General features: G+C 47.8%; 1 protein-coding gene across 1 annotated transcript in view; it reads left to right on the top strand.

Annotated features, from left to right (window-relative positions):
* grm5a (glutamate receptor, metabotropic 5a) overlaps positions 1 to 17,687 on the top strand; it is a 76,301-nt gene that overhangs the window by 22,060 nt on the left and 36,554 nt on the right. The window contains exons 6-7 of the mRNA XM_036967732.1: positions 4,043 to 4,292; positions 17,396 to 17,631. Coding sequence (XP_036823627.1) covers positions 4,043 to 4,292; positions 17,396 to 17,631 — 486 coding nt within the window. The remainder of the gene's footprint in view (positions 1 to 4,042; positions 4,293 to 17,395; positions 17,632 to 17,687) is intronic.

Genomic DNA, 17,687 nt, shown 5'->3' with positions numbered 1-17,687 from the left:
CCCCCCCCCCCCCCCCCCCCCCCCAGAGAGAGGCATGTATACCCCCCCACCAGAGAGAGGCATATATACCCCCACCAGAGAGAGGCATGTATACCCCCAACAGAGAGAGGCAGGTATACCCCCCCCCCCCCCAGAGAGAGGCATGTATACCCCCCCCCCCCAGAGAGAGGCATGTATACCCCCACCAGAGAGAGAATAGATGTTCCCCAGCAACAGGAACTAGGTGACCTGGTTTACATGTGAATGGGAGAGTCTCTCCCTAATACTGAGACAAATGGGGACACCAACTATATAGAGCATCACACTGGTCTGTGTGTGTGTGCGTGTGCGTGGGTGCATGCGTGTGTGCATGCGTGTGCACGTGTGTGTGTGTGTGTGTGTGCGTGCAAGTGTGTGTGTGTGTAAATCAAAGCTACTGAGCTACTGCAAGGTCTATGTTGTTTTATAGGTAGCCTTCTGTTTCTGCTGCTCTGGTTATGTCTAGAGGTCCTAGCTACATAGACTCATTATGTCTAGAGGTCCTAGTTACATAGACTCATTATGTCTAGGGTCCTAGTTACATAGACTCATTATGTCTAGGGTCCTAGTTACATAGACTCATTATGTCTAGAGGTCCTAGTTACATAGACTCATTATGTCTACAGGTCCTAGCTACATAGACTCATTATGTCTAGAGGTCCTAGTTACATAGACTCATTATGTCTAGGGTCCTAGTTACATAGACTCATTATGTCTACAGGTCCTAGCTACATAGACTCATTATGTCTAGAGGTCCTAGTTACATAGACTCATTATGTCTAGGGTCCTAGTTACATAGACTCATTATGTCTAGAGGTCCTAGTTACATAGACTCATTATGTCTACAGGTCCTAGCTACATAGACTCATTATGTCTAGGGGTCCTAGTTACATAGACTCATTATGTCTAGAGGTCCTAGTTACATAGACTCATTATGTCTACAGGTCCTAGCTACATAGACTCATTATGTCTAGAGGTCCTAGTTACATAGACTCATTATGTCTAGGGTCCTAGTTACATAGACTCATTATGTCTAGAGGTCCTAGTTACATAGACTGTAACCTGACTGTCTAGAGGTCCTAGTTACATGGTCTGTAACCTGACTCATTATGTCTAGAGGTCCTAGTTACATAGACTCATTATGTCTAGGGTCCTAGTTACATAGACTCATTATGTCTACAGGTCCTAGCTACATAGACTCATTATGTCTAGGGTCCTAGTTACATAGACTGTAACCTGACTGTCTAGGGGTCCTAGTTACATGGTCTGTAACCTGACTCATTATGTCTAGGGGTCCTAGCTACATAGTCTGTAACCTGACTCATTATGTCTAGAGGTCCTAGCTACATAGACTCATTATGTCTACAGGTCCTAGCTACATAGACTCATTATGTCTAGAGGTCCTAGTTACATAGACTCATTATGTCTAGGGTCCTAGTTACATAGACTCATTATGTCTAGAGGTCCTAGTTACATAGACTGTAACCTGACTGTCTAGGGGTCCTAGTTACATGGTCTGTAACCTGACTCATTATGTCTAGGGGTCCTAGTTACATAGACTCATTATGTCTAGAGGTCCTAGTTACATAGACTCATTATGTCTAGAGGTCCTAGTTACATAGACTCATTATGTCTAGAGGTCCTAGTTACATAGACTGTAACCTGACTGTCTAGGGGTCCTAGTTACATGGTCTGTAACCTGACTCATTATGTCTAGGGGTCCTAGTTACATGGTCTGTAACCTGACTCATTATGTCTAAGGGTCCTAGCTACATGGTCTGTAACCTGACTCATTATGTCTAGGGGTCCTAGCTACATAGTCTGTAACCTGACTCATTATGTCTAGAGGTCCTAGCTACATAGACTCATTATGTCTAGAGGTCCTAGCTACATAGACTCATTATGTCTAGGGTCCTAGTTACATAGACTCATTATGTCTAGAGGTCCTAGCTACATAGTCTGTAACCTGACTCATTATGTCTAAGGGTCCTAGCTACATGGTCTGTAACCTGACTCATTATGTCTAGGGGTCCTAGCTACATAGTCTGTAACCTGACTCATTATGTCTAGAGGTCCTAGCTACATAGACTCATTATGTCTAGAGGTCCTAGCTACATAGACTCATTATGTCTAGGGTCCTAGTTACATAGACTCATTATGTCTAGAGGTCCTAGCTACATAGACTCATTATGTCTAGAGGTCCTAGCTACATAGACTCATTATGTCTAGAGGTCCTAGCTACATAGACTCATTATGTCTAGAGGTCCTAGCTACATAGACTCATTATGTCTAGGGGCCCTAGCTACATAGACTCATTATGTCTAGAGGTCCTAGCTACATAGACTCATTATGTCTAGAGGTCCTAGTTACATAGACTCATTATGTCTAGAGGTCCTAGCTACATAGACTCATTATGTCTAGAGGTCCTAGCTACATAGACTCATTATGTCTAGAGGTCCTAGCTACATAGACTGTAACCTGACTGTCTAGAGGTCCTAGCTACATGGTATGTAACCTGACTCATGTCTAGGGGTCCTAGCTACATGGTCTGTAACCTGACTCGTGTCTAGGGGTCCTAGCTACATGGTCTGTAACCTGACTCGTGTCTAGGGGTCCTAGCTACATGGTCTGTAACCTGACTCATTATGTCTAGGGGTCCTAGCTACATGGTCTGTAACCTGACTCATTATGTCTAGAGGCCCTAGCTACATGGTCTGTAACCTGACTCATTATGTCTAGGGGTCCTAGTTACATGGTCTGTAAACTGACTGTCTAGGGTCCTAGCTACATGGTCTGTAACCTGACTGTCTTGGGTCCTAGCTACATGGTCTGTAAACTGACTGTCTAGGGGTCCTAGCTACATCGTCTGTAACCTGACTGTCTAGGGTCCTAGCTACATGGTCTGTAACCTGACTCATTATGTCTAGGGGTCCTAGCTACATGGTCTGTAACCTGACTGTCTACGGTCCTAGCTACATGGTATGTAACCTGACTCGTGTCTAGGGGTCCTAGCTACATGGTATGTAACCTGACTCATTATGTCTAGGGGTCCTAGCTACATGGTCTGTAACCTGACTCGTTATGTCTAGGGGTCCTAGCTACATGGTCTGTAACCTGACTGTCTAGGGGTCCTAGCTACATGGTCTGTAACCTGACTCATTATGTCTAGGGGCCCTAGCTACATGGTCTGTAACCTGACTCATTATGTCTAGGGGTCCTAGCTACATGGTCTGTAACCTGACTCATTATGTCTAGGGGTCCTAGCTACATTGTCTTTAACCTGACTCATTATGTCTAGGGGTCCTAGCTACATGGTCTGTAACCTGACTCATTATGTCTAGGGGTCCTAGCTACATGGTCTGTAACCTGACTGTCTAGGGGTCCTAGCTACATGGTCTGTAACCTGACTCATTATGTCTAGGGGCCCTAGCTACATGGTCTGTAACCTGACTCATTATGTCTAAGGGTCCTAGTTACATGGTCTGTAACCTGACTCATTATGTCTAGGGGTCCTAGCTACATGGTCTGTAACCTGACTCATTATGTCTAGGGGTCCTAGCTACATGGTCTGTAACCTGACTTGATGTGAGTAGTAAGCATGTGTGACCAGGTGTTGACTGCAGGTACTCAGGAAACTGCCACCTCTCCTTAGGTTTAGGGCCAGCTCCTTCTCTCTCGACGTCTTGGTCGGCCAGCGGGAGGGAGGGAGGGAGGGAAGGAGGGAGGGAAGGAGGGAGGGAGTGGAGCGGAGGGCAGAGAGGGAGAAAACTTCTCCCCAGAGATAACGCAACAGGCCCCAAAACGAAAGATCCCAAACCAAACATCAGCAGGCGCTTTGGTCAGCTTGATACCTGATGCCATTATCAAGGCTTGGCAGTACAGCACATGGACTCAGTTGATGCTGCCTCCTAGGGGATGGAGTGTCTCCTTCATAGTGTGTTTTGTCTAACACTACACCACCCACCCACATACTCTAAAATACTAATGTCTATAATGTTTCTGTTGTGGATGTCTCTGTCTATAGGTAACTATGGTGAGAGTGGTATGGAAGCCTTTAAGGAACTGGCAGCTAGAGAGGGGATCTGTATCGCTCACTCGGATAAGATCTACAGCAACGCAGGGGAGCACAACTTTGACAAGCTGCTGGAGAAGCTGAGAGGACACCTGCCCAAGGCTCGGGTGGTGGCGTGCTTCTGCGAGGGGATGACTGTACGCGGCATACTGATGGCAATGAGACGGAAACACCTGGTGGGGGAGTTCCTACTGGTGGGGAGGTGAGTGGAGAGAGAGATATGCACACACACACACACACACACACACACACACACACACAACACACACTCACTTATTCACACACACACACACACACACACACACACACACACACACACACACACACACACACACTGACAGACTAACACACACACACACACACACACACACACACACACACACACACACACACACACACACACACACACACACACACACACACACACTCACTCACTCACTCACACACACACACACACACACACACACACACACACACACACACACACACACACACACACTGACAGACTAACACACACACACACACACACACATACACACACACTCACTCACTCACTCACTCACACACACACACACACACACACACACACACTGGCAGACTAACACACACACACACACACACACACACACACAGACACACACACACAGACAGACTAACACACACACACACACACACACACACACACACTTATTCACACACAAACACACAGACACAGACACAGACACAGACACAGACACACACACACACACACACACATACACACACACACTCACTCACTCACTCACACACACACACACACACACACACACACACACACACACACACACACACACACACACACACACACACACACTGACAGACTAACACACACACACACACACAAACACACACACACACACACACACACAGACAGACTAACACACACACACACACACACACACACACACATACACACACACTCACTCACTCACTCACTCACTCACTCACACACACACACACACACACACACACACACACACTGACAGACTAACACACACACACACACACACAGACAGACTAACACACAGACACACACACACACATACACACAAACACACACACACACACACACAGACAGACTAACACACACACACACATACACACTCACTCACTCACTCACTCACTCACTCACACACACACACACACACACACACACACACACACACACACACACACACACACACACACACACACACACACACACACACACAGACAGACTAACACACACACACACACACACACACACAGACTAACACACACTCACTCACTCACTCACTCACTCTCTCACATACACACACACACACACACACACACACACACACACACACACACACACACACACACACACACAGTGTATTCATAATTGCATCATCTTGTTTTTACACCTTCATCTATTTACATCTCCAGTTGCATCGCAGAGGCTGTTTCTATGGTTACTGGCATTGGCTTCATCTTCGTCACCGTCACCACCATCATCACCACCATCATCATCATCACCACCACCACCACCATCACCATCACCACCCTGTCATCCTCCCTTGATGCTGAGATACAACTTCTCTCACCAGGTAAATCCTACTGCTTTAATTCACAGGGACTTCGTATGGGACAACATAAACCGTCATGACAGCTGACAATTTCACAACACTGTTTCCATCAACAGATGCAGGGATGTCATTGACAGAGGCTTACAGTACAGCGCTCCTCTTGCCTAGCCTTCTGAAGATGAGTCGTGGTCTCTCTCTTTTCGAAAAAGGCAGAAGCAGTGGATAGATAATGATGCTTTTCATACAGGATTATTAATCCATCACGAGTCCATTCATACAGGATTATTAATCCATCACGAGTCCATTCATACAGGATTATTAATCTATCTCTGATCCATTCATACAGGATTATTAATCTGTCTCTGATCCATTCATACAGGATTATTAATCCATCACGAGTCCATTCATACAGGATTATTCATCTATCTCTGATCCATTCATACAGGATTATTAATCTGTCTCTGATCCATTCATACAGGATTATTAATCCATCACGAGTCCATTCATACAGGATTATTAATCTGTCTCTGATCCATTCATACAGGATTATTAATCTGTCTCTGATCCATTCATACAGGATTATTAATCCATCACGAGTCCATTCATACAGGTTTATTAATCTGTCTCTGATCCATTCATACAGGATTATTAATCTATCTCTGAACCATTCATACAGGATTATTAATCCATCACGAGTCCATTCATACAGGATTATTCATCTATCTCTGATCCATTCATACAGGATTATTAATCTATCTCTGAACCATTCATACAGGATTATTAATCCATCACGAGTCCATTCATACAGGATTATTAATCTGTCTCTGATCCATTCATACAGGATTATTAATCTGTCTCTGATCCATTCATACAGGATTATTAATCTGTCTCTGATCCATTCATACAGGATTATTAATCTGTCTCTGATCCATTCATACAGGATTATTAATCCATCACGAGTCCATTCATACAGGTTTATTAATCTGTCTCTGATCCATTCATACAGGATTATTAATCTATCTCTGAACCATTCATACAGGATTATTCATCTATCTCTTATCCATTCATACAGGATTAATAATCTATCTCTGGTCCATTCATACAGGATTATTCATCTATCTCTGATCCATTCATACAGGATTATTAATCTGTCTCTGATCCATTCATACAGGATTATTAATCTATCTCTGGTCCATTCATACAGGATAATTAATCCACCCCTGATCCATTTCTAAAAATATCACCTATAAGATTACAAATTCCCTTAATAGCTGGGAAAATCGCTTTTCATGAATTCTGCCTCCAGGCCATTACAAATTACACACCGCTATTCATAGAACTATTTAGTTAGAAAGAGAGTGGAGGGAGGGACGGAGGGAGGGAGGGAGGGAGGGAGGGAGGGGAGGGCAGGGAGGGAGGGAGGGAGGGAGGGAGGGAGGGAGCGGAGCGGAGGGGAGGGGAGGGGAGGGAGGGAGGGAGGGAGGGAGGGAGGGAGGGAAGGAGGGAGGGGAGGGAGGGAGGGAGGGAGGGCAGGGCAGGGAGGGAGAGAGGGAGGGAGGGAGCGGAGCGGAGGGGAGGGGAGGGGAGGGGAGGGGAGGGGAGGGGAGGGAGGGAGGGAGGGAAGGAGGGAGGGAGTGGAGCGGAGGGCAGGGAGGGAGAAGAGGGGAGAGAAGGAGATGGATGGAGAAAGAGAAACTGAGAGTGAGGGGAACAGAGAGAAAGAGAGAGAGAGATTTCTCCAGTTTAAAAAAAAATCTTCTCCTCCTCCAGTAGGTGTTTATTTTAAGGTTGTGATCCTTTCCTCCCCAGTCCACTTCTATCCCTGGTGCTCTAATAACGGCTCGTCTCATTACTAACATACAGAGGCTGTCTGTCAATCAAACCTGACGAAACTGAACATAGCAATGCCCTTGGACTACATACATAATTATATTACACTGCTCTGTGCATTATCAGTGTTTCTGGAAACACTTTATTTTTTAGGTGGTGTTGAATATTTAAATTAAAACATCTATTTATGAAAATGGTGTCAGGGTCTCAGTGTTCTGATGTTGCTACTAGGGAGTGGGACTAAGGGCTCCATTCTGACTCAGTTTCACCCAGACAGAATGCCTTACAATGGCTGGGCTGGAAACGGCAGTACAGTGGAGCCCAGTGGAGCCCAGTGTTAGATGTGGAAGGTAGACATCGGCCACCAGCAGATGTGGAAGGTAGACAGCGGCCACCAGCAGATGTGGAAGGTAGACATCGGCCACCAGCAGATGTGGAAGGTAGACATCGGCCACCAGCAGATGTGGAAGGTCGACATCGGCCACCAGCAGATGAGGAAGGTAGACATCGGCCACCAGCAGATGTGGAAGGTCGACATCGGCCACCAGCAGATGAGGAAGGTAGACATCGGCCAACAGCAGATGAGGAAGGTAGACATCGGCCTCCAGCAGATGAGGAAGGTAGACATCGGCCAACAGCAGATGAGGAAGATAGACATCGGCCACCAGCAGATGAGGAAGGTAGACATCGGCCACCAGCAGATGAGGAAGGTAGACATCGGCCAACAGCAGACTAGGAAGGTAGACATCGGCCACCAGCAGATGAGGAAGGTAGACATCGGACTCCAGCAGATGTGGAAGGTCGACATCGGCCTCCAGCAGATGTGGAAGGTAGACATCGGCCTCCAGCAGATGAGGAAGGTAGACATCGGCCACCAGCAGATGAGGAAGGTAGACATCGGCCTCCAGCAGATGTGGAAGGTAGACATCGGCCAACAGCAGATGAGGAAGGTAGACATCGGCGAATGCATTGTATTGAGACGCATCCCGTCTCTAGATTAATCTGAATAATGAGAAATCCATGATCTGAATCAGTTCTCTCTACTGTTCTGTACATTAGCTCTACTATAGGGGTTCAAGTAGTAGGTTTGTCCGTGTGTGTGTGTGTGTGTTCAGTGTGTGTGTGTGTGTGTGTGTGTGTGTGTGTGTGTGTGTGTGTGTGTGTGTGTGTGTGTGTGTGTGTGTGTGTTTATCTAGCCCTGCCAGGTCAGTAGGTGGTTAGCTAGCCCTGCCAGGTCAGTAGGTGTTTATCTAGCCCTGCCAGGTCAGTAGGTGTTTATCTAGCCCTGCCAGGTCAGTAGGTGTTTATCTAGCCCTGCCAGGTCAGAAGGTGGTTGTCTAGCCCTGCCAGGTCAGAAGGTGGTTATCTAGCCCTAGTCCGGAGTGATTCAACCTTTCTACTCCTCTTCTCTGATTTTCATAGCCATCCCTTGCTTTCCATCCCTCTATCTCTCTGTGTCTTCACTCCCTCCATCTCTCCATCTCCTTCCCTCCATCTCTCCCTCTCCATCCCTCCATCTCTCCCTCTCCATCACTCCATCTCTCCCTCTCCTTCCGTCCATCTCTCCCTCTCCTTCCCTCCATCTCTCCCTCTCCTTCCTTCCATCTCGCCATCTCCTTCCCTCCATATCTCCTTTTCCATCCCTCCATCTCTCCCTCTCCATCCCTCCATCTCTCCCTCTCATCCCTCCATCTCTCCCTCTCCATCACTCCATCTATCCCTCTCCTTCCATCCATCTCTCCCTCTCCTTCCTTCCCTACATCTCTCCCTCTCCTTCCTTCCATCTCTCCATCTCCTTCCCTCCATATCTCCTTCTCCATTCCTCCATCTCTCCATCTCTCCTTCTCCATCCCTTCATCTCACCCTCTCTCCTTCTCCATCCCTCCATCTCTCCCTCTCCTTCTATCCATCTCTCCCTCTCCTTCTCTCCATCTCTCCATATCTCCATCTCTCCTTCTCCATCCATCCATCTCTCCCTCTCTCCTTCTCCATCCCTCCATCTCTCACTCTCCTTCTCTCCATCTCTCCCTCTCCTTCTCTCCATCTCTCCTTCTCCATCCCTCCATCTCTCCCTCTCTCCTTCTCCATCCCTCCATCTCTCCCTCTCCATCTCTCCATCTCTCCTTCTCCATCCCTCCATCTCTCCCTCTCCTTCTCTCCATCTCTCCCTCTCCATCTCTCCATCTCTCCTTCTCCATCCCTCCATCTCTCCCTCTCTCCTTCTCCATCCCTCCATCTCTCCCTCTCCTTCTCTCATCTCTCCCTCTCCTTCTCTCCAGCTCTCCTTCACCATCCCTCCATCTCTCCCCCTCTCCTTCTCCATCCCTGCATCTCTCCCTCTCCTTCTATCCATCTCTCCCTCTCCTTCTCTCCATCTCTCCATATCTCCATCTCTCCTTCTCCATCCCTCCATCTCTCCCTCTCTCCTTCTCCATCCCTCCATCTCTCACTCTCCTTCTCTCCATCTCTCCCTCTCCTTCTCTCCATCTCTCCTTCTCCATCCCTCCATCTCTCCCTCTCTCCTTCTCCATCCCTCCATCTCTCCCTCTCCATCTCTCCATCTCTCCTTCTCCATCCCTCCATCTCTCCCTCTCCTTCTCTCCATCTCTCCCTCTCCATCTCTCCATCTCTCCTTCTCCATCCCTCCATCTCTCCCTCTCTCCTTCTCCATCCCTCCATCTCTCCCTCTCCTTCTCTCCATCTCTCCCTCTCCTTCTCTCCAGCTCTCCTTCACCATCCCTCCATCTCTCCCCCTCTCCTTCTCCATCCCTCCATCTCTCCCTCTCCTTCTATCCATCTCTCCCTCTCCTTCTCTCCATCACTCCATATCTCCATCTCTCCTTCTCCATCCCTCCATCTCTCCCTCTCTCCTTCTCCATCCCTCCATCTCTCACTCTCCTTCTCTCCATCTCTCCCTCTCCTTCTCTCCATCTCTCTTTCTCCATCCCTCCATCTCTCCCTCTCTCCTTCTCCATCCCTCCATCTCCATCTCTCCATCTCTGCTTCTCCATCCCTCCATCTCTCCCTCTCCTTCTCTCCATCTCTCCCTCTCCATCTCTCCATCTCTCCTTCTCCATCCCTCCATCTCTCCCTCTCTCCTTCTCCATCCCTCCATCTCTCCCTCTCCTTCTCTCCATCTCTCCCTCTCCTTCTCTCCATCTCTCCTTCACCATCCCTCCATCTCTCCCTCTCTCCTTCTCCATCCCTCCATCTCTCCCTCTCCATCTCTCCTTCTCCATCCCTCCATCTCTCCCTCTCTCCTTCTCCATCCCTCCATCTCTCCCTCTCCATCTCTCCACATCTCCTTCTCCATCCTTCCATCTCTCCCTCTCCTTCCTTCCATCTCTCCATCTCCTTCTGTCCATCTCTGCTTCTCCATCCCTCCATCTCTCCCTCTCCTTCTGTCCATCTCTCCCACTCATTCCCTCAATCTCTCCCTCTCTCTGATGCACTCCCTCCATCTCCCTCTCTATCCCTCCAACTCTCCCTCTCCTTTCGTCCATCTCTCCCACTCCTTCCCTCCATCTCTCTCTCTCTCTGATGCGCTCCCTCCATCTCTCTCTCTCTGATGCGCTCCCTCCATCTCTCCCTCTCCTTCCCTCCATCTCTCTCTCTCTCTCTGATGCGCTCCCTCCATCTCTCTGTCTCTCTCTGCTGTCCTCCCTCTCCTTCCCTCCATCTATCCCTCTTTCTACATAGTTCAATCTCTACTGTATGACTGTTATTAAAGACGCTCCTCTCCCATCCAGGGAGCAGAACAGAGACCACCTACACCTCCAGTTGAAAGCCTCTTCTCTTCTCCAACTCTTTCCTCCTCTACTCCTCTTTTCTTTCCCCAACTGGAGGAGTGGGTGGTCTCTGTTCTGTTCCTTGGGTGGAAGATAAGATAAGAGAAGAAATGAGGAAAGGAGAGATGAGAGAGGAGGAGAGAGGAGCGAGGAGAGAGGAGCAGAGCAGAGGAGAGTGCTCCTCTCTCCTCTCCTCTTCTCTCCACTTCTCTCCTCTCTTCCTCTCTCCTCTCCTCCTCTCTTATCTACTCTCCTCTCCTCTCTCCTCTCTTCTCCTCCTCTCTTTTCTCCTCTTCCACCCAGGGAACAGAACAGAGGCCACCCACTCCTCCAGTTGTATAACTGATAGAGTACACAACCACTGCTACTGGGTTACCTAAGGTTTCATACTGATAAAGCTGGGAAGATACAGGGAGAGAGAAGGGTGTGTGGGTGTGTTTATTTGTGTGTGTGTTGCTGCTCTCTTTCCCCATCTCTCTCTCTTCTTTTCATAGCTATCCCTTGCTTTCCATCCACCCCTCTCTCTCTCTTTCTCTCCACTCCCGTAGTCCCTCAATCTCCATTCCTCCCTCTCTTTCCCTCTCTCTCTTTCCCTCCCTCTCCATCCTTCTATCTCTACTTTATGAATGTTATGAAAGCTTCTCCTAACCTCTTCCACCGAGCGAACAGAACAGAGACCACCCACACCTGCAGTTGAAATCCTCTCCTTTCTCCTCTCCTCCTCTCTCCTCTCCTCCTCTCTCCTCTCCTTTCTCCTCTTCTCCTCTCTCCTCTCTTCTCTCCTCCTCTCTCCTCTCCTTTCTCCTCTCCTCCTCTCTTCTCTCTCCTCCCCTCCTCTCTTCTCCTCCTCTCTCCTCTCCTCTCCACTCCTCTCCTCTACACTTCTCTACTCTCCTCCTCTCTTCTCTCTTCCTCTCTCCTCTCCCCTCTCTCCTCTACTCTCCTCTTCTCTCCTCTCTCCTCTCCTCCTCTCTCCTCTCCTCCTCTATTCTCCTCCTCTCTCCTTTCCTCGCCTCTCCTCTCCTCTACACTTCTCTACTCTCCTCCTCTCTACTCTCTTCCTCTCTCCTCTCCCCTCTCTCCTCTACTCTCTTCTCTCCTTTCTCCTCTCCTCTTCTCTCCTCTCTCCTCTCCCCTCTCTCCTCTCCTCTTCTCTCCTCTCTACTCTCCTCCTCTCTACTCTCTTCCTCTCTCCTCTCCCCTCTCTCCTCTCCTCTACTCTCCTCTTCTCCTCCCCTCTCCTCTCCTCTCCTCTTCTCTCCACTTCTCTCCTCTCTTCCTCTCTCCTCTCCTCCTCTCTTCTCTACTTTCCTCTCCTCTCTCCTCTCTTCTCCTCCTCTCTTTTCTCCTCTTCCACCCAGGGAACAGAACAGAGGCCACCCACTCCTCCAGCTGTATAACTGATAGAGTACACAACCACTGCTACTGGGTTACCTAAGGTTTCATACTGATAAAGCTGGGAAGATACAGGGAGAGAGAAGGGTGTGTGGGGGTGTGTTTATTTGTGTGTGTGTTGCTGCTCTCCTTCCCCATCTCTCTCTCTTCTTTTCATAGCTATCCCTTTCCATCCATCCCTCTTTCTCTTTCTCTCCACTCCCGTAGTCCCTCCCTCTCCATTCCTCCCTTTCTTTCCCTCCCTCTCCGTCCTTCTATCTCTACTTTAGGAATGTTATGAAAGCTTTCTCTTCTCCTCTTCCACCCAGCGAACAGAACAGAGACCACCCACACCTGCGTTTTAAATCCTCTCCTCTCTCCTCTTTCCTCGCCTCCGCTCTCCTCTTCTCTCCGCTTCTCTACTCTCCTCCTCTCTCCTCTCTCCTCCTCCTTTCTCCTCTCTCCTCTCTCCTCTCTCCTCCTCTCTCCTCTCCTCTCCTCTACTCTCCTCTTCTCTCTTCTCTCCTCTCTCCTCTCTCTCCTCTCTCTCCTCTCTTCTCCTCCTCTCTTTTCTCCTCTTCCCCCCAGGGAACAGAACAGAGGCCACCCACTCCTCCAGTTAACTGATAACTGATAGAGTACACAACCTCTGCTACTGGGTTACAGTGCCTTGCGAAAGTATTCGGCCCCCTTGAACTTTGCGACCTTTTGCCACATTTCAGGCTTCAAACATAAAGATATAAAACTGTTTTTTTTTGTGAAGAATCAACAACAAGTGGGACACAATCATGAAGTGGAACGACATTTATTGGATATTTAAAACTTTTTTAACAAATCAAAAACTGAAAAATTGGGCGTGCAAAATTATTCAGAAGTTTACATACACTCAATTAGTATTTGGTAGCATTACCTTCTAATTGTTTAATTGGGTCAAACATTTCGGGTAGCCTTCCACAAGCTTCCCACAATAAGTTGGGTGAATTTTGGCCCATTCCTCCTGACAGAGCTGGTGTAACTGAGTCAGGTTTGTAGGCCTCCTTGCTCGCACACGCTTTTTTCAGTTCTGCCCACAAATGTTCTATAGGATTGAGGTCAGGGCTTTTTGATGGCCACTCCAATACCTTGACTTTGTTGTCCTTAAGCCATTTTGCCACAACTTTGAAAGTATGCTTGGGGTCATTGTCCATTTGGAAGACCCATTTGCGACCAAGCTTTAACTTCCTGACTGATGTCTTGAGATGTTGCTTCAATATATCCACATAATGTTCCTCCTCATGATGCCATCTATTTTGTGAAGTGTACCAGTCCCCCCTGCAGCAAAGCACCCCCACAACATGATGCTGCCACCCCCATGCTTCACGGTTGGGATGGTGTTCTTCGGCTTTCAAGCCCCCCCTTTTTCCTCCAAACATAACGATGGTCATTATGGTCAAACATTTCTATTTTTGTTTCATCAGACCAGAGGACATTTCTCCAAAAAGTACAATCTTTGTCCCCATGTGCAGCTGCAAACCGTAGTCTGGCTTTTTTATGGCAGTTTTGGAGCAGTGGCTTCTTCCTTACTAAGCGGCCTTTCAGGTTATGTCGATATAGGACTCGTTTTACTGTGGATATAGATACTGTTGTACCTGTTTCTTCCAGCATCTTCACAAGGTCCTCTGCTGTTGTTCTGGGATTGATATTCACTTTTCACACCAAAGTACGTTCATCTCTAGGAGACAGAGCGCGTCTCCTCCTGAACGGCCCCATGGTGTTTATACTTGCGTACTATTGTTTGTACAGATAAACTTGGTACCTTCAGGCATTTGGAAATTGCTCCCAAGGATGAACCAGACTTGTGGAGGTCTACAATTTTTTTTCGGAGGTATTGACTGATTTTTTTTTATTTTCCCATGATGTCAAGCAAAGAGACACTGAGTTTGAAGGTAGGCCTTGAAATACATCCACAAGTACATCTCCAATTGACTCAAATGATGTCAATTAGCCTATCAGAAGCTTCTAAAGCCATGACATCATTTTCTGGAGATTTCCAAGCTGTTTAAAGGCACAGTCAACTTAGTGTATGTAAACTTCTGACTTCAATTGTATGTGCAGGGGTACTAGGTAGTTTAGGTAGTTGAGGCAATATGTACATGTAGGTAGAGGTAAAGACTAGACAACAAGATAGATAATAGACAGTAACAGCAGTGTTGGTAGTAGGGTAGGTAATATGTACATGTAGGTAGAGGTAAAGACTAGACAACAGGATAGATAATAGACAGTAACAGCAGTGTTGGTAGTAGGGTAGGTAATATAATGTAGGTAGAGGTAAAGACTAGACAACAGGATAGATAATAGACAGTAACAGCAGTGTTGGTAGTAGGGTAGGTAATATAATGTAGGTAGGGGTAAAGACTAGACAACAGGATAGGAAATAGACAGTAACAGCAGTGTTGGTAGTAGGGTAGTTAATATGTACATGTAGGTAGGGGTAAAAGTGACTAGTGAATCAGGATAATGTGGACACTACCGGTCAAAACTTTAGAGCAGCTACTCATCCAAGAGTTTTTCTCTTACTTTTTAATATTTTCTAAAGTAAGGTAAAATAACCTAGTAGATTATCCCAGGAGGTTGAACCCTTGCATGGTGGCAAATCAAATCAAATGTATTTATATAGCCCTTCTTACATCAGCTGATATCTCAAAGAAACCCAGCCTAAAACCCCAAACAGCAAGCAATGCAGGTGTAGAACCTAGTAGATGATCCCTAGCCCAGGAGGTTGGACCCTTGCATGGTGGTAAAGGAACCTAGTAGATGATCCCTAGCCCAGGAGGTTGGACCCTTGCATGGTGGTAAAGGATCCCTAGCCCAGGAGGTTGGACCCTTGCATGGTGGTAAAGGAACCTAGTTGATGATCCCTAGCCCAGGAGGTTGGACCCTTGCATGGTGGTAAAGGAACCTAGTAGATGATCCCTAGCCCAGGAGGTTGGTCCCTTGCATGGTGGTAAAGGAACCTAGTAGATGATCCCTAGCCCAGGAGGTTGGACCCTTGCATGGTGGTAAAGGAACCTAGTAGATGATCCCTAGCCCAGGAGGTTGGACCCTTGCATGGTGGTAAAGGAACCTAGTAGATGATCCCTAGCCCAGGAGGTTGGACCCTTGCATGGTGGTAAAGGAACCTAGTAGATGATCCCTAGCCCAGGAGGTTGGTCCCTTGCATGGTGGTAAAGGAACCTAGTAGATGATCAAATTACTGACCTGCACAAAATTGTATACTTGGCCTCTATGGACCAAGCTCTCACAAATGACGCTTTATTTCCCAGGATTGCTTCTCAAACAATATGGTACTGATCAATACATTTTCACGTGGTCTGGCACATAAATGCATATAACTCCGACATGGCTATTTGTAACAAAACTTGGTACACATCTTCCAAACACTGTCAAGACTTAACACATCTGAGCACATTCAGATCGACCACACGGTGGCGCTACGACGGGCACATGTTTATATACAGTATCGTGATCTGTTTGATCAGGGATATGTGTCTAGCTAACCTGTATAGTACGGTTTCAGTTTAGACTGTGTGTTGGCTCTGTTGGACAGGAACAATCGTTAACTCATAGGCTGCATATTGTTTCTGCTAGAGTCTTGGAAGGATGTGTATCTATAGATGCTACAGACCCAATCTGGTGCTGATCGGTCTAGCGGTTCTGTAGAATAATGCATATAGAAGAAGTCAACGATATTGGAAAAAAGATCCAAAATACATCAAAAGCTTATTATATTGATCAGTTTGATTTTGAGTTCTGATATTTGGCAAGCGTGGTCAACAAGGGCAATGGTTCCATGTTTTTCTGATGGTGGCTGAACCCCGGCGTTGTTGCTTGCAGTTATATTTTTGACGGTGTTATACTGTATACAAAAAAGTGACTGTGATCGTACAGTACAGGTCATACGGTCCACACTGTTCTATTATTACTCTCTTAGCGACAAGACATATACCCTCTCTCTCTCTCTCTCTCTCTCCTCTCTCTCTCCACCCCGTCTTTCTCTCCCTCCCTCCCTCCCTCCATTCCCTCTTTCTCTCCCCCTTTTCTCTCCCTCCCCTCTCCCCTCTCCCCTCTCTCTCTCTCCCTCCCCTTTCTCTTTTTATCCCCTCTCCTACTCCCTCTTTCTCTCCCTCCCCTCTCCCCTCTCTCTCTCTCTCTCTCCCTCATCCCCTCTCTTTCTCTCTCCCATCTCCCCCTCTCTCTCTTTCAACCCTCCCCTCTCTCTCGCCCTCACCTCTCCCCTATCTCTCTCTCTCTCTCCCTCCCCTCTTCCCACTCTCTCTCTCTCCCACTCCCACTTTTTCTCCCTCCCCTCTCCCCTCTCTCTCTTTCAACCCTCCCCTCTTCCCTCTCTCTCTCTCTCCCACTCCCTCTTTCTCTCCCTCCCCTCTCTCTCTCTCCCTCATCCCCTCTCTTTCTCACTCCCATCTCCCCTCTCTCTCTTTCAACCCTCCCCTCTCTCTCTCCCTTCCCTATCTCCTCTCTCTCTCTCTCTCTCTCCCTCCCCTCTCCCCTCTCCCTCTCTCTCTCTCTCTCTCTCTCCCTCCCCACCCCTCTCCCCCTCCCTCCCCTCTCCCTCTCTCTCTCCCTTCCCTATCTCCTCTCTCTCTCGCTCTCGCTCTCTCTCCCTCCCCACCCCTCTCCCTCTCCTTCCCCTCTCCCCTCTCCCCTCTCTCTCCATCTCCCTCCTCCAGTGATGGCTGGGCTGACCGGTATGATGTGACAGATGGATATCAGCAAGAGGCTGCAGGGGGAATAACTATAAAGCTGAAGTCAGCCTACATCCCCTGGTTCGACGACTACTACTTGGCTCTGCAACCAGATGACAACACCAGGAACCCCTGGTTCACTGAGTTCTGGCAGCACCGGTTCCAATGTAGACTAAAGGGGCACGCACAGGAGAACACCAAGTACAACCGTACCTGCAATAGTGAGTAGGCTACACAGGTGTGCTGAAACTGGTTTGGCTCTAGTTGTGTGTAGATG

This window comes from Oncorhynchus mykiss, chromosome Y (genome assembly GCF_013265735.2).
Source record: "Oncorhynchus mykiss isolate Arlee chromosome Y, USDA_OmykA_1.1, whole genome shotgun sequence".
NCBI lineage: Eukaryota > Metazoa > Chordata > Actinopteri > Salmoniformes > Salmonidae > Oncorhynchus > Oncorhynchus mykiss.
This window is presented reverse-complemented; position numbering and strand designations above follow the sequence as displayed.